The 18356-nt window shown below is 43.6% G+C and overlaps 1 protein-coding gene across 2 annotated transcripts in view; it reads right to left on the reverse strand.

Annotated features, from left to right (window-relative positions):
* The window catches only part of PPP1R9B (protein phosphatase 1 regulatory subunit 9B), an 80788-nt gene extending 74971 nt beyond the window's left edge, over positions 1 to 5817 (reverse strand). For both annotated transcript variants that reach the window (XM_042473428.1, XM_042473429.1), the window contains exon 1: positions 3168 to 5817. In XM_042473428.1, the coding sequence (XP_042329362.1) occupies positions 3168 to 4679 (1512 nt within the window). In that variant the 5' untranslated portion in view covers positions 4680 to 5817. The remainder of the gene's footprint in view (positions 1 to 3167) is intronic.
* Between the last annotated feature and the right edge of the window lie 12539 nt (positions 5818 to 18356).

Here is an 18356-nt window from a genome sequence, read left to right on the forward strand (position 1 = left end):
CACTGCTTAGACACTGCAAGTTCAGTATGAAGTTGTTCATTTGTTTTGAAAACTACTGCCTTTGTGTAGTCTCCTCTGACCTGGGCCTCTCCAGTTTTTTTTTAATTAAAACTTCCATCATCCACCACCAAGATCAAGAGTTATGATGCAACATGTTTGGAAGGGTCCTGGTTGAGAGAGGCAACCATAAAGACAAATTATGCTTTCCTGTTTTTTCTCCTTGACCCTGACATTCAGTGAGTGAGTGGGTGGCAGATTGGATTTTTTGCATGTATTGGGAGGGAAAAATTTGGCAAAACTGAATGTATTTGTTGTCTATAGAAGCTTGCCACTCAGCCATGTCCCATTCCACTGCCATCCCAGGAGAGTTACAGTCTTAAGCAAACTGTGGCTCATGGCAATCAGGAAGTGGTTTTAAAATCCTTGGGTTTGAGATGCTAATCTCTGTGCCTCTAAATCTGAATATTTTTGTTAAGCCAAGGTAAGGATACTTCCAAGCAACCAAGCATTCTTGTGTAAACGCTGCTTCTTCCTCTTCAGGCATTTGAGCTGGCTGTGATTTGGAACCAGGATGTTGGCTAAGATGAAACTATGCCCCAAGAGCCCAGGAAATCCAACCTTTGGCATGTGGCACCTTGTTCATGCCCACCATCTGTCTGCAGCATAATAAACCTCACCCGCCCCTCAATTCTAATCCAAGAAAGAAAATATGGATTTCCTGCTATGTTCCCAGGTGATTTTTTGACACAGATCGGGTGACTGCAATAATCTGAGCTATTTTTGATGTATCTGATTCTCAGTTTCTTAACAATAGGAGGAACACAATGACCTTCCATGCCTGTAATTATGCTATGTATTTAAATAAAGGTAGATTTTTGCACAGAAGGGCCCTGAGCTTCCAGGCCAGTTCTGCTATTCAAAACAGTTTCCTAGGTTCAGAATTCTATATATCAAAGTTATTGTCCTTTGATTCTAGTTGGTAGGTCACAGGATTCTAGTTAATCCCCCCCCCAAAAAAAACACAAAGTAGATCCTAGAAGCCTGAAGTCTGTCCATGTGTTACAACCCATCTTTGTATATCCTGCCCTTTCTTCCACCAGGGATCCTGAATTGGCATATTATTGCCCCACCGCTTTATCCTCACAAAAATATTGGGAGGCATGATGACTAGCCCAGGTTCATAAGGAATCTTCTTGTTCAAGTAGAAATTTCAACGAGGATCTCTATGTTCTATTTTTAAAAAACTCTCCAGTCCTCCAAGTCCTATGCCATGCTGCCTAAAACAGGGGTGGACACAGAGTGGCCCTCGAGAATGTGCTACCATTCTTCACTGCTGGCCATTCTGACTATGGCTGATAGGAGAGGCAGTTCAACAACATCTGGATGGCCACATGTTGCCCAATCTTGTTCTCAAATGAAGCTGACAGATAAACTGGGTTAGTAAGTCACAAATTCCATCCTGGAGTCTATACAGATTGGACAGGACAGGTTGAGTGTCATCTTCCACCCAGCTCTATGACCCTACAGCAGCCCGCCATAAGCTATGTTCCTCCACATGCAATGGACTACAACAACTCCCAGCATACTCAGCCAAGGTATAGCTGGTAGGACATGATGGGAGATATAATCCCATGCCTCTGGAACACATCAGCTTGGGGAAGGCTGCCCTACAGGCAATGACTTTTCTAAGCGAGATGCCATTTTTCTCCTTTTTTCCCTTAGGGAAGACAGACGGCCCTCCAACCTTGCCTTGGAAAACTGGTCCACATACAGTACTATGAAATCCAGCCAATTCTTGGGATTGGTGCCCAGGATGCCTTTGATCCGTGGAGGTGGCAGTGGGGAGATAATCAACTGATAGAAATTGGGATGGAGGGAGGGGGAAGAGGAGTTTCAAAAACCCTTTGAGGCTAACAGATTTATGAAAATAGATTGAAACAGAGACTCCCAAGCAAGCCAAAGGTGTGTAGATGAAGGTGGAAAGGAGCAGCTTCCCAGTGAGCATCCTTCAGTTTGTGTCACCTCCACCACCACAGAGCCAAGGCAGGAAAGAGTGTGACAAACTGAGATTTCACATCAAATGTGTTATTCCCTTTACTACCAGCAGCCAGACGTAAATGGGTTCATTAATAATCCCTCCCTCGCCCCTAGTGTTTCATAAAAGCAACGCTTTAGAGATGGAGGGGTGGAAGAGTAATGGAGATCAGCTTCTTTCTCTCTTTGCTTTCCCATCTTTCCAAATCAAGACACCCCATGCCTCCAACCCCACCCCTTTCCCCTCCTCATTTTGCACTGGATGGGAAAAAATAATATAAAAAAGACAGAAATGGAGTCGTTGGGTGGGAGGAGGCGTATAATGCCAGCACTATCTACCACAGTGAAGGTTTGTCCAATGCTACAAAAACCACATTTTTTCGCAGCAATTATGATGCCCTGTGACTCGCCAGTTCAATTCCCAGCCTCAATCAGAGACCATTTCTGTCAAAAGGAGGCCCAAATCTCCTCCAAGTGAAAGAATTGACTCCCCTTCACTGGATACATTTGGACGCACCAAAAACAAGAGAATTAAATGCAAACAAAAGAAAGCACAACCTCTTTCCTGTTGGTGGGTCCCTGAGAGGAAAAGCTTTGCAAAAATCAAGACCTTCAACAGGAAATCATACTGAAGAGAGACAAGGGAGCCCTCCTTTTCTATCAACCTTAGGCCTGGTTCACACAAACAGGGTGGAAAGCCTGTATCTTGACTGTGGCACTTCAGATGACAGATGGAAGCTCCCACGCCTGGATGCTCACAAAACAAAACAACACTCCCATAACGTTCGCCACATATAGAAGACTAGCACATCAGGGAAAAGGCGAGGCTAACGTGCTAGTTTTCTGTGTGCAGAGAATGGTAGGCATCTGCTAGGTTTTGCATGGAACAGCGTTGACATCAAGTGAGATCCACTTGTTGTCATTCAAATGGTAGTCAAGAAACCATGGTACCCCATCTCACTTGTGAACTGTGAGAAAATGGGGCCAAAGTCAGAGATTCTGAACTTACAGCCTATTGAGGATGTGAGATTCTGGTTCCATTACCAACCATCCCATTCCCCAAAGGAAACTGGTCCTTCTTAGGCCCAGCCATCTTGTTACCACTGCTAGGTACACTGCATCCAAAGGCCTACCTGGATAGGAGCTGTGCTAAAATGGATCTTGCGGCTGGGGGCACTCTCTTCCTCGTCTGACAGCCCAGGGATCTCCACACAGCTGGATTCAGGTGCGTACAGTCCATCCGCATCCTCATCTTCATCCAGCCCGCTCCCTCCCGAGTCCTCCCCCAGCCCGCTGTAGGCACTGATGTCCACCAGATCAGCCTCGGAGAAGTCTTCCTTCTTTGACTCATCGCCCAGGTCATTCTCCTCTGGTCCCTCAACCTTGGCGGCTTCCTCACAGTAAGCATCCGCCAAGGTGTCCGGAGTTTCTAGAGGTGGCTCAGCCCCCAGCCTGCCATTTTCTAAGGCCGCATGGACCGTTACCTCCGCCTGGATCACCTCAGCCCTGAGAGCATCAGACCCCTTAGAGGCCCTGCTGTTCTCCTCTGCAATAGCTGCTGCCACTGCCACCTCCGCCGCCTCAAACTCCTGCTCCGAGTCCCCGCTCTCCTCCACTTCCACAGGCTTGATTTTGCGCACCTCTTGGACCTTCTGCGGACGGAGGGCCGCATGACCCTCCTTGTCGCCTGGCTTCCCAACTCCTGGGCTGCCAACAGCGCCAACACCAAGGCCACCAGATGGAGGTTTGGCTTGGCTTTTGTCAACCTCAGGTAGCCGACCTCTCACCTGGACACTAGACCCGTCATTACTCCTGGCATCCCCCTTGGCCCCTCCTTCGGGGGTGGACTGGAGAAAGACCCTAGACCTTTTACTGACAATCTTGGAGTTGAGAGGCCCAACTTTTCCAGGGGCTTTGTGAAGGTTGTTCCTCAAGTCGGCCTTCTCAAAGACGGCACTGAGTTGGCTGACGGTGGGCGAGACAGCCTCTGTGTCCAGCTTGTCCAGAGACTCCGTGCTCCCATTGAACCTCACCACCACGTCCAGTTTCCTGTCCTGGAAGCCCCCCCTTTCTTTCCTCAGGAGAAGCTTGTTGGTGGTCTCCTTCTCTTGAAGGCTCCTCTCAAAAATCTTCCTGGTCTCCTGGAGTTTGGACAGCGGCTTGTCCATCTTGGAGTCAAAACGGCTCACCCGCTCAGAGACGCTGGTGCCCAGCTTCAGCAAGGCACTGTGGTCCACATTCTCATTGAGGCTACTCGCCCGGGGCAAGGACAACCGGACAGGCTTCTCCTTGAGCTTGGCCAAGTCCACCCCAGCAGGTCCACCTCCACCCCCTCCTCCTCCACCACCTGCACCTCCTCCTCCACCACCTCCAGCCTCTCCTGCTGGGGCTGATGTTCCCATCTGGAGGAACATATTCTTGATCCGATGGACGTTGGACCCATACTTCTTGTTACGGGCTTTCTTGGCCTCCTCGCTCTCGGCGTTGCCCAGGGCATCTTTGGGGGCTTTCAAGGCTTGGATGCCAGCTTCGTAGGCGTTCCGGTGAGGTGAGGCGCTCCGCAAGGTACCACCGTTGCCACCGGTAGGGCCACTGTTGGTGTTAGCAGGGCCACCTGGGCTGTTCTGGGGCTCAGTCTTCATCATGGTTCAGGAAATCTCCAGGTGTGGTGGTCACCACCATAGCCCCAAGGTTCCCCCTTTCTTCCTCTCCTCCTCCTCCTCTCCTCCTCCTCCAGCTGCCTCTTCTTCCAGCCCAGACTCACATTGCAAGAAAGCAGAAGCAGCAGAAAGGGGCTACTAGGCGGAGCACAGGAACAGTTTGCAAGAGCAGCGACAGCTCCATCTAGAAGGCGGCTTTCATTGTGTCAGGGAAATGTGGCCAAGCAGTCTCTGGCTGACTGGGGGGGGGGAGGTTGGAAAGGGGTGCAAGCAAGGCTTTCTCACCCAATGGGGAGGGAAAGGTCCTTGCAAAAGGGCTGGAGGAAAAGAGGGGTGCTTGCAAAAAAAAAAAAGGGCTAGAGAGAGAAGGGAGGTTGCAAAGGGGCTGGGGGAAGGAGGGTATTTACAAAAAGGCTGGAAGAGGGAGAGGTGGTTGCAAAAAGGCTGGAGAATAGAGGGGTGCTTGCAAAAAAGCTAGAGAGAGAAGAGAGGTTGCAAAGAGGCTGGGGAAAGGAAGGGTGCTTGCAAAAAGGCTGAAGGAGGGAGAGGTGGTTGCAGAGGGGCTGGGGAAAAGAAGGGTGCTTGCAAAAAGGCTGGAGAAAGGAAGGGTGCTTGGGAAAAGGCTGGAGAATGAGAGGGTGCTTGCAAAGGGGCTGGAGAAAAGAGGGGTGCTTGCCCAGGGGCTGGAGAGAGGGATCCTTGCAAAAAGGTTGGAGGAGGGAAAGGTGCTAGCAAAGGGGCTGGAGGAACGGAGGGGGGCTTGCCAAAAGGCTGGAGGAAGGGGGATTGCTTGCAAAAAAGGCTGCAGGAGGCAGAGGTGCTTGCAAAGGGGCTGGAGGAAGAAGGGGGTCCTTGCAGAAAGGCTGGAGGAGGGAAAGGTCCTTGCCAAAAGAGAGATCCGTCCAGAGAGGTCCTTGGCTCAGCTCAGGCCCACTCCTGCCGGTGGGTAGGAAGGGTTACACCTCCTCTTCATCCCTTCTTCTTCCTTTCCCTCTTTGCTCTTCCTTTTTAAATAAATAATAATGATGATGATCCTCTGTCTCTCTCTTTCCTTTTGCAGCTGGAGGATGGAGACCCAACCCTGATGCAAACAGCACCCAGCCTTGTCTTTCCTTGCAGGGGAAAAAATTAAAAAGGAGGGGGGCAGAAAAAGAGAGAGAGAAAAAAAAGAGAAGGGAGGGAGGAAGAAAGGAGAGGAAATTCCCTCTGGGTCTTAAAGGGATCAGGCTTCTTGGCCACCCTTTCTGCCATTGGAAAGGAAATGGAGGAGGAAAAGCCTGCTTTGACACATTTGACTGCATCTGCACTGCAGGAATAGCCCGGTTTGGCACCGCTTTAACTCTTGTCTGGCTCAAGGCTATGGAATTCTGGGAGTTGGAGTTTGTTGTGGGGCCCAGAGTGGAGCTGGATTATTTCTGCAGTGTCCTCCATTTTGAGCATGATTTAAGAAACATAGGTCCAAAACACACTGCAGAAATAATCCAGTTTGAGACTGCTTTAACTGCCCTGGTTCAGTGCTAGGGAATTCTGGGAACTGTAGTTTTGTGAGACATTAAGCCTTCTCTGTCAGAAAGAGCTCTGGTGCCACTATAAACTACAATTCCCAGGATTCCATAGCACTGAGCCAGGGCAGTGAAAGTAATCTGAAACTGGATTATTTTTGCAGTGTGTTTTGGGGTTTACATCAAAAACTATATGTACTTCATAGCTTTTCTCTATAGACTTACATTTGAATTACCTTATCCGTATCAGATTGTTCCCTTGATTTTTTCTATTGATGTTTTAGGGATGGAATACCTTACATTATGGTTACCTTAAATATATATTTGGCCATATGATTATTTTCTAAATGGTGTATATGATTTTGTACCAGACTGGTATGAACACCAGACATTCCTGGTTAGTCTTTGTTGTCACATAGGTCTAAACACATTGCACTAATAATCCTGTCTCAAACTGGATTATTTCTGCAGTGTGTTTTGAACTTTACCTTCTGTGTGGAAGGGTATATTGCCCTATATTTTGCTTTTAGTCCTCCAGAGTCACCATGAGTTAACAACAACAAATAAGGCACTAGAGCTCTCTGACAGACCAGGCTGGATGCCTCACCAAACCGCAGATCCCAGGTTTCCACCGGATGGAGCCATGACACTTAAAGTGGTGTCAAACTGCTTGATTTCTGCAATGTGGAAGAGCTGTGGATTGCTGAGGGAGCATCTGCGGTATTGCAAAATTCACAGTAGGGAGAGACCTTTATTTGGAAGTACTAAAATGTCAACCAAAATAAGGAAAGACAAACTGGTGGATTTGAAAACTCACTCATGCTTCTGTGACACTTGGCTCCGTCATAAGAATATTGATCTATTGATCTCCTAGGAGTGGATTTTGGATTCCCCCCCCCCTCTAATGGACCAATGCTTTTACCATGCTTTTTGAGCAATATTGCAAAGTGTTCCTGGGATGGTACTTGCAAGCTGCTTACCTGGACACTCCAAATAAATAAATAGGCAGAAACGAAAAGGGAGAGAGAAAAGAAAAGTTAGACCACCCTTGGAATAGATCGGGTTTTAGAACAGACCCAGAATGTTTGAAGGCATAATCTGCTGATGGAAATCATTTCCGCTGTCAAGCATCATCATTCATAAAACAGCTGCACTATTTACATTAAACTCTTACAGTAAACGAAGACTCCAGGATTGCAGTTCAAACATTTCTTTTTTTAAGGGACTGGAAATCAAAGGCGCAAATCCTCTTTAGCTGTGCATTTAGAGACAGTTATGACTGACAGTGAAATTATTGCAGACTTAGCTAAGCAGCTGTAGTGATGAAGTCTATCCGTACAACTGGCAAACAGAGCTGATCTGATGCTGATCCAAAGGCCTAGTTTCAGGGACTGGGGTTTGTCAAATTTATTAAAGGTCTTCTACCAGCAGCTTTCCCCAGGATTCCTGACTGAGTATTCTTAATAGCAAAAAGAAGAGAAAGAGGGAATGGAGATTAGCTTGTCTTATCTACCCTCAGCATGTTTTTAAAAAGTATAGATCTATAAGTTTGGCCACCAAAATGGAAATCATAAGAAAAATGTGCATCTTCTTCTTCTTCTTCTTCTTCTTATTATTATTATTATTATTATTATTTCAGAGTCTTTATATCCTGCCTTTCTCTCACATTGGGTTTCAAGGCAGGTTACAATAATTGTATTAGTTAATATTATTAGTTTGGAATGAAAATGGTTTACTAAAACATACTGAAGTGCTCTTCTTTTCTGTGGTATAGGAACTATCCCTGTTTCCATGTTATTTTTGCCTCTGGTACCAAATTTTCTCTTAAACAAGTGATGTTTAGGAACATATCTGCTACATTAAGACTGCATCTGCACTGCAGAAATAATGCAGTGTGGCATCATATTAACTGCTACGGCTCCATGCTATGAATCCTGAGATTTGTGGTTTGTTGTGGCACCAGAGCTCTCTCACAGAAAAGGCAAATATCTCATAGAACTACAAATCATAGAATTTTACAGCATTGAGCCATGGTTAATGTGGTGTCAAACTACATTATCTCTGCAGTGCAGATGCAGCCTAACTGAAGTATACCAATCCACTGTCACAGATGAAAAAAAACCTGTGAGACCTCAAGTACCACAGTTTTAATGGTGGCAGGCATGCGCATGGCCACATGCACATGCGACCATTAGCAGCAATGGGGCTTGCTGTCCACAGATGCTTAAATCTGGGAGGGCAGGCGGTAATTTTATTGCATTCATTTTATGAAAAAGTTTAGGGGCCTTATCTGTTTCCTCCTATAAATAATTTGAAAATAAATGTCACTCCAGTGAACTATAAATTTAATGTTGCCTAACATTTTGCAACAGGGGCTAAACACCCTAAAAGCACTAGATCCCATCTGATCTTGGAAGCTAAGTAGGATCAGCTCTGGTCAGTACTTGGTTGGGAGATTACCAACAAATTCCAGGTTCTGTAAGCTATATTTCAGAGGAAGGAACTGGCAAACTATCTGAGGACTGCTTTTTTAAGAAAATGCAGGGGATCGCCATAAGTTGACAGGTAACCTAAAGTCACAGACACACACTTTCTCCCAAAGAGTTTGAATACTGTCTGATCTGGAATTATCTGGAAGATCATTTGAATGCTGGCTGATAAATCTGGAATTACTTGCATGGTGTAGATACCATTTCAAGGCAGGTTCGAAGGCCTGCAGTTTTATCTTGAGATATATCTCTCAGTTAAGGAATATTGTCTGTTTTTAAAAACAGTTGGCCCTTCATATCCACGGATTCTTTATACATGATTCAACTATCCACTGCTGGAAAATATTCCAAAAATATATAAATTCCAAAAAGCAAACCTTGATTTTAGCATTTTATACATGCAACACTTTTACTGTGCCACTGCATTTAATGAGACGTGAACATCCATGGATTTTGGGTCCCAGAACCAAACACCAGCAGATACCAAGAGCCCGCTGTATATGGTTACTTTTGTCTCTGCACAAAGTGCCCTAAGTTACATATACCAAGCAATCCTTACCTTCCTGGGTGTGAACAATGTGCAGTCAGCCCTTCTTATACACGGATTTTTTATACACGGATTTAAGCATACACGGTTTGAAAATGTTCCAAAAAAGTATAAATTTACCTTGATGTTCCATTTTTTATTAGGGACACCATTTTGCTATGTCATTATACTTAATGGGACTTGAGCATACACGGATTTTGTTATACACTGGGGATCTTGGAACCAAACCCCAGCATATAACAAGGATCCACTGTATACTGTGGCAGCATTGCAGTCATACCACAACCTGTTGCAGCAAAGGCAGCTGAGCACTGGTTGCTGTGCTTTGTATTTGTAGCCCTGTCTAGATATTTCTGTGCTTTGTCAGAGAAATTCCAACTTAAAGGCATGGAACCCCAAACATACACTTATAATAAGATAAGCCCATGTCTGGGGTTACATGCTTTTGTAGCTCCTATGACTGGCCCTTCTGTGTAATCTTATGCGTATTAAATTATTCCCATTTCTTCAGAACCATTAAGCTTGGAGCCCTAAATCTGAATTTTATACTCCATTTCTATACTTTCCCCATTAAAATGAGAGTGTAAAAAAGAAAAAGCCTCAAAAGCTCACAGGCTTAAAGTCTCACTGAATGAATGAAACATGAGATTTGCAATGGATTAACACAACAAAGGTCCAAAACACGCTGCAGAAACAATCCATTTTGAGACCGCTTTAACTGCCCTGGTTCAGTGCTAGGGAATCCTGGGAATTGTAATTTATTTAATTGTAGTGGCACCAGAGCTCTAAATTTGTAAATTTTTGTATTTTATATACTTAATAAACTTAATAATGACTTAAAAACCCCACAATTCCCAGAATTCCCAAGCATTCAGCCAAGGCGATTAAAATGGTCTCAAATAGGATTATTTCTGCAGTGTGTTTTAGATCTTAGTTTACCTAGGTTTATTCAGTTAGTTGCACATTTCAGACAAGTGTATTTGCAAATATATGTTTCTTGCCTTCATTCAAAAGTGTAACCTAAAATGCTGCCCTCCTTATGACCAACCTTTTTGGGCTACAACCCCTAGAAATCCCCAAGCACCATGGCCTAATAGAAGCAATTCTACACATAGCATTCTCCTTCCACGGCTGAGTTGCTGTTGTGGATTCCCATTTTATCTATCCTCCTAGTCCAATGCTGAACCTCAGTCAATCTTCTTGTTGTTTATACTCATTTACCATCATGCAATCTGTACAAAGAGATGGCCACAATGGACAAGACAACTGTACAAGGTGTTCAAGAGTGGAAAGGTATGCAATTACTTTTGTTATACTATACCAGTAGTTCCCAAATTTTAGACTACAGTGCATACATTCCCTCATCTTTGGCAATGTTGGCTGGAGGTGGGATCAAGGTGACCAAGGGGCTGTGCAGACTCCATCTTTGCCAGATCGGGGCCTGGGCAATCACACACTGCAGCCCTGATCTGGCTTTTCTGCGGCGCAAAAAGGAACCACAAAAAATGGCTCCTTTTTTGCACTCTGCAAAAGGCGTTGTAGCCACCGGCACTGCAGCTTGATGGTGCTCCTTTGGCGCTGCGTCATTTAAACCAGAGGATCACTGTGCCAGAGGATCACTGTGACATTGCAGGCTGTGCAGTGCACAGCATCACACCTCCATGGGGGCAGAGTCAGGCCATGTGTCGTGTGGATACCACACTCCGACTCCACCCCCAGGCCAGCCTTAATGGCTGTTCTGTACAGCCTGGAAGTGTGTATGCACATTGCAGAAATAAAGCCATTTGACACCACTTTAATGGTTATGGCTCCATCCTGTGGAATCCTGGGGTTTGTAGTTTGGTGAGGCACCAGAGCTCTCATACAGATCAGGCTGAATAGCTCATTTGTGTTGTGTGCCTTCAAGTTGTTTCCAACTTATGTTAACCTTATCATGGGCTTTTCTTGGCAAGATGTTTTTCAGAGGAGGTTTGCCATTGCCTTCCCCTGAGGCTGAGAGAATGTCACTTGCCCAAGGTCACCTAGTGGGTTTTATAGGCATCATGCTGGGAATTGAACCCTGGCTTCCAAAGTCATAACCCAACAATCAAACCACTATGCCACACTGGTTCTCCACCAAACTATAAGTCCCAGTATTCTACAAGCTGGAGCCATGACAGTTAGAGTGCTACCAAACTGCTTGATTTCTGCAGTATGACACATCCACTAAACATGGGGGCCATTGCCCTGAAAGAATAATCTTGCATCCCAGAATTTGTCTGTTGGGAACTACTTCCATTCTCCGCAAGATTAAGAGCATGCATAAGGCAGACTCCCTTTAGATGAGCCAGCTGTTTATCTGGATCAAGATCATCATTTCTTAAGGCACGAATGATAAAAAGGCACCATTCACTACAAGATATAAACATCTTCTTAATTTCTTTTTCCTCAGTATGATTTTTAACATCTTTGCCTGATGAAGAAGCCAGTGAAGCAACTAAAGTTTGCAACATTTTTTTGCACTTGGTTGGTCCAATTGAGGTATCCCTGTCATGTGGATTTTGGATGTTATTGTACTTGCTCCCTGGCCAACATGGCTATCCCTGGATATGATCTGTGAGAGAAAGGACTGAGCACCACCAAACAGATGTGATGCTCTAAGGAAAGTGAATACATGATCAAGCCACACTGAATAAATGATTCAGCCACACTGAAAAAAAATCTCATTTTGAGACAGAACTGGATGAGAGAGAAAGTGAACGGTTCCTTAGGACCCTGTGGAAACTGCCTGGCCAAAGCTTCCTTTCTGTGCTACCCCATTTCCTGCATCTTTCTGCTTTTTTGGCGTGTGCACAAAGCAGTCCTATCCGTGATCTTCCCCATTTCCTCTTCTGTCTTTAGTTTACTAGCTGTTGCGGCCTCTCTAAAAAGGGGTGCATTAAAAGAAGCTATAGACAAAATTATGAATAAGAACGTGTGAGCTATTCATCCAGATGGATTTGGAGTTGGGGTGGGTTTCCCCCAAAGCTCCCCAGGATGAATCTTGTCCATCCTCTGATGTGGCTTTCCAGGGTGCTTTACCAGCTGCTTGTGGGTGACAAAGTGAAATGCATTCTACACATGCTCAGAGACACTTTTATTTTACAAATTCCATCACTGAATGCTAACATTTTGAACAGGGCCCAGACACAGATGAAAACTGGGAAGGCAAGACATGGAAGATTTGGAAACAGATAATTTCTTTTTTCTCCTTTCTTTTCTTTCTTTCCTTCCTTCCTTTTTTGCCCTGCAGCCTAAGAGGAAATACCTCTAGTGTCCATGTTTGAATAGGAAACCTAGTAGAGAGTGATGTTGTTGTTTGGTGTCAAGGAGGTTTTAATCCGCAATGCAGAATTAATGCTGTTTGACAATGGTTTAACTGCCATGACTCAATGCTGAGGAATTTGTAGTCCTGTGGGCTATTTAGCCTTCTCTGTCAGAGAGCGCTGGTACCACAACAAACTACAAATTCCAGGGTTTCAGCATTGAGCCTTGTCATTTAAAGCGATGTCAAATTGCATGATTTCTACAGTGCAAATGCAGCCTTTATGGCAACCCTATGAATGACAGCCAGTGTGGTGGTGTGCTCTGAGCATTAGACTATGACTCTGGAGAACAGGGTTCAAATCCTGGCTTGGCCATGTAAACCCACTGGATGACCTTGAGCAATTCACACTTTCTCAGCCTCAGAGGATGGCAATGGCAAAACCCCTCACCTTTGAAGAAACGTGCCAAGAAAACCTTGCGATAGGGTCACCTTAGAGTTGCCATAAGTTAGAAATGCCTTGAAGGCATAGAACAACAACAATGAATGAGAGACCTCCAAGAGACCTGCTCATCCATTGCCCTGCTCAGGTCTTACACACTCAGGGCCTTGGCTTCCTTGATTGAGTCAATCCACCTGTATCATGGCCTCCCTCTTTTCCTATTTCCGTCTACTTTCTTGAGCATTATCATCTTGTTCAATGAGTCACATCATATCATAATATGCCCAAAATATGACAGTCTCAGTTTAGTCATTTTGGCTTCCAGTGAGAGTTCAAGACTGATTTACTCTAAGGCTCATTCATTTGTCTGTTTAGCAGTCCATGGTCTCTGCAGAACTCTTTTCCAGCATCACATTTCAAACGAGTTGATTTTCTTCTCGGCTTTCTTTGCTGAATGGGGAAACGGGACTACCTATCACCTTTGCTAGCCTTTACTTCTTCATCCCATTCTCCTTTCCACTACATTCCTCTTCTAACACAACAATTTCTTCAACATTTTGCTTCTTCCTTTCCTTGAAATCACCAGGCAAAATATAACCTTAAAGAGATGCATGAAAAATACCCAGAATCTAGAATGTGAAACATGTCTTTCTTCACCATGGCAAGGAAACACAAATTACTGAGGCTTTTGATGGTACTTCTTCACCCACTACTTGCTTCAGTGTCTAAAGCCACAATACACAACACAAGGGGAGAGGCATCTGTGGACAATATTATCAAAACAACTGGTGCACCTTCCCAATTTTCATATGCTTGACATCTAGGGTTTTTTTCCCCCTGATGTTCAAGACTAAATGCTGAAAATTGTCACGTGCCAATAAAAAAGCATCTCTGAGCATGTACAGAGTGATGTTCATGTTTTTACAGAGAGCAGCACCTTACAAAGCATCCTAGTGTCAAAGAGGAAGTCAAATGGTTTTGTATGTGGAATACGCTTGGTGCAGAATTGGGAAAGATGCACATGCTATGTCTTGATTTTATTTTGGATTTCCCCCAGGCAAAATGACCTAGATCCTAATGTTAGTCTTAGCTAAATAAATTCATTTAATGAATGGTAACTTGGTAAACCAGCCCTGTTTAAGTCCTACCAATTCAATCGATCTACTCCAGTTGAGACTAACAATAGCATTCAGGATGGAGGCTTTTGACACAACACTAATATTAAATCCTGTTAAGAGGTTATTTTATATTACGTCTTTTTATTCAGACTGCAGTTTCTCCTCTCACATACCCTGGACAAAGAGAGGACCAGAGATGGCTTGGCTTCTTTTCATGATGGAAGCCTTAACTACTGCTTCAGATAATTATTTGGAGAGAGAGATCATTTGTCTAAAACTGTCAGGCTTGCAGATTACATTATATTCTCCCCAATGAATTCCAGCCCTGATAGAGGATATGGCATTTGCACAGAAAAAGTGTGGAAACTAAGAAAAGCAACCAGAAAATAAAGGAATAAATAAGTTAGCCACACAATTTTCCGGTAAACAACTTCTGTATCCCCAGATGAGGCAGTTAAATTTCCCCGTATGTATAGGCTGACCACACGTCCCATTTTAAAAGTACCTCTTTTTTTATATTTCCAGACTGTCCATATATATATATATATATATATATATATACACACACACACACACACACACACACACATACAGTATATATAATTTGTCCCGTTTTCAAGAAAAGTGCTCTGTTATGTTGCACAAATGGTTTGTAGATCCCTGTTTGCAATTGTGGAAGTAAAAATACAAAAACAAAAACAAAAAATTGTCATGGAGAGTGAGAAGTTTTATGATAAAGTGTTGAAAGACCAACATTTGCTGCTTAAGATTATCTCACTGGAGAAATATTCATGGTACGATCGTGGTAAAATACAGTCCTACTTTTTTGTATGAGTTCTGTCACTGAAATTGTTAGGTCGTTATGTTAATGTAATCAAACTTTTGTTATCATGTTACTTTTCATGAATATGGAATATTATATAACCCAGTCCCGTTTTTTACCATCCGTTTTTGTCTCAAGGAAATATGGTCAGCCTACCCATGTCTGAGTGTGAGGATGCCGATGCTCCTTCTCATAATAACATCTACACTCATGTTTTGAACAAATCTTGCCAACAGTGCAATCCTATATATGGTTACTCATCCATAAGTGCCACTGTTCAGTGAGAATTTCTCCCAAATAATTGGAACAGGATTGCAGTCTGAGGACCATTCACACTACACAATTATAGCACTACAATTGCACTTTAACTGCCATGCGTCTATACTATCTTCTAATAATCAAAGTCCACTTGTACAGAGAGTGCAGACTGCAACTCCAGACATTTCTAAAAATTGAATAGCCCTTGAAGAAGGCCAATTGGAGATATGGCCGAGACACTTTGTGCATTTGAAGAAATAAATGATTTTGACCATCGTATAGCGCACGGGACTTTATCTCCTTTCATTCCTCTCCAGCACATATAATGAAAAGGAATCTTCTCTGAGAGAGTTTTGAGCCCAGGGAAACTGACTTTTGATAAACAGATATATTCATACATCAGCACTAACTGATCACTGTAAAAAAGTGAAAGTCTTGTATTGCCCTACACAGCCCTGTGAAAATTTTGGGCAAGGACTATGATTTGCATCTTTCTGCATCCTATTATATTCTATCCCACTCCCATAACTGTATAAATATGCTTTTTGCCAGAGGCCTTAAAACTACTCAGGCCTGCATCTGAAGAAATGGGTTTATACCCACGAAAGCTCAAGGGAAAATAAAAACCAGTTAGTCTTAAAGAGGCTGCCACTTTCTTTTCTCCCCCTTCCTTCCTCCTTTTTATAGAAAAAAAGTTAACAGTTTAATTAATCATTAGTAAGCTCAATGTCTATGACTCACTAACGGTTTACTAACAGATAACCTTTTCCTACCAGCCTTCTCATCTCTGGAGGAAAGCCAGGATATAAGTGTAAGACATAAATAATATCTGGGGCTAGTTGTTGCGAACAGCCTTCAAGTAGATTTGAACCTATGGCGACCTCATGAATGAGAGGTTCTTGCAGATGCATGGCAGTGGCTTCTCTCATTGAATCGATCCATCTGGCATATGATCTTTTCCTATTTCCGTCGACTTTACCAAGTTGAGAATACATACCCTACTGAAGTACATATCCTATTTCTGAGCTTCTGGGTTATAACAGTTTCCAGGTTTTATCTCCATTCTTGTTTGAAACCCTGGAGCATTGTTGCCATTCAGTGTAGAGCTTCGGTGAGAATCCTGCAACCCTTAAATGTTGTTGGGATTACAACTCCCAGCAGCTCTAACCCAGCATAGCCAATAGTGAGGAAAGCTGGAAGTTGCAGTTTAGCAACATGGTCACACCTGTGGTGGTGCAGAGAATACTAAACTAGATGGACCAAGGTCCAGTTTCAATACAAAGTAGCTGTAATGTTGCCAGGTTTTAAATTGAAATTGACAACATGCAGAGTTGACAATCTATTAACAAATTTGTATTCCATCTAGTCACCAAATGCAAGTATTGCTTCCAGTTAACCTAGCCATGCATTTCTCTGTAAAATTAACATATTGTTCACATTCATAAACTACATGATTCACACATTTCTGTCATTAGGAAAAGCCCACACAACAAAATCCAGGAATTTTTTTGGCATCTTAATTCCATCTGTATAAAAGGAAAAGCTTTCCAACCCTCAAATAGGGGGCAGTGCTTTTAATAAGGAACATCTACCAATCCTGTAAGGTCCAAGCTTTCCAGACTTCAAATAAAGGGCATCCATCATAACAGGATACACATGCCAACCTTAGATAGCTATCAAAAGCTGTCTCTGCACTGCAGAATTAATGCAATTTGACACTGTTTTAACTGCCATGACTCAGTGCTGGAATTCTTAGATAGATGTGTAGTTTTTGTGAAATTTTTAGCCTTCTCTGTCAGAGAGCTCTGGTGCCACAGCAAACCACAACTCCCAGGATTCCATAGCATTGAGCCATGGCAGTTATAGCAGTGCTAAACTGCATTAATTCTGCAGTGTGGCAGCAGCCTAAGTATTCAGAATCCTGATAATATCTGTAGTACCCCCATTGATTTGGTAATCCCTGCTTAGGAAGACATCGGGCAAAACTTCCAAGAATCCTAATTTGTCAATTTTACACATGTCTGCACAGGCACTGCTATTTTTGCGTCTTGAGCAAGAGATTGAATGCAGGCATAAATGAATCACCAGCAAGCAACTTTTCTCACTTGACCTGGATATGGACTGTAAAAGGATTGTGTGTGGCCACTTATGCACTGCTAAAAATAATAATAAAAAGGAGTAAATGTATCACCAGAAAAAGAGGACACTAATTTGCATTTTAAAAATGCATGTGATAATTTATACGAGTAGAAGCAAATTTAGAAATCATGGCTGTAATTTAAATTTAAACCACTCCAGTGGTGAAGAAGACTGTCTGTGCCCAGCAATCCCTGCCTGCTCAGTCTGTTACCCAAGTGCTAACTACCTCATGGATATTTTCAAGATTCCTTTATTCTCTCCTTTTATGTTCATTCTTTGAAACATACTAGATCAGAGATGAAACACTGCCCAAGGTTGAAGGTGGGGGACAGTATTCCCCCCAACCCTGGATGGCCACTACCTCCCCCACAAAATTGGGGGTTGGTGGAAATTTTGCTCCAAATTGTCCCCGAGACTTACTGGCTATTCTGTGGCATTTTCAGGCATTGTTGCCTCACCTTCTTTGGGCTTTCATGGGCCTTCTAAAAAATGTTACCCCTCCATTCCAATGCCCCCTGGGAACTGCATGCAGGGGCAATACCTTGCCCACCTCTGAAAGATGATTCAGTGAGCACATTTTTATAAGAGGTGCTCCTTCAAGGTATGAAAGGTGTCCGCCATTGCAGGTGCCTTTCCTCACCACCTCATCTTGCATTTGCATTCTTTGTTTTATGAACAATCATGGAAAGGTAAATGCCGGGGTTATTTGCAAGTCCGATTGCCAAGGCATATATCTAAGGAAATCTTATTGTGGAAGGGGAAAATGCAGGTACTGCCCCCAAAACGTTGTGAGTTCGATCCTACAGGGCGGCAGGTTGACTCAGCCTTCCATCCTTTTGTAGGTCAATAAAATGAGTACCCAGCTTGTTGGGGGCAATAGGCAACACATTGTAAACCACTTAGAAAGTGTTTAGCACTATAAAGCAGTATAGAAATGTGCCATTGCTATTGCTATAATACATGTTCCCCTTAACAGTACATTTAACTCTGTTCTTGTGCCCCCATCTATTCCGTAGAGGACAAGAAAGTACATACAGTACAGAAATTGATGTGTAGGACCA

Source organism: Sceloporus undulatus, chromosome 6, assembly GCF_019175285.1.
Source record: "Sceloporus undulatus isolate JIND9_A2432 ecotype Alabama chromosome 6, SceUnd_v1.1, whole genome shotgun sequence".
NCBI lineage: Eukaryota > Metazoa > Chordata > Lepidosauria > Squamata > Phrynosomatidae > Sceloporus > Sceloporus undulatus.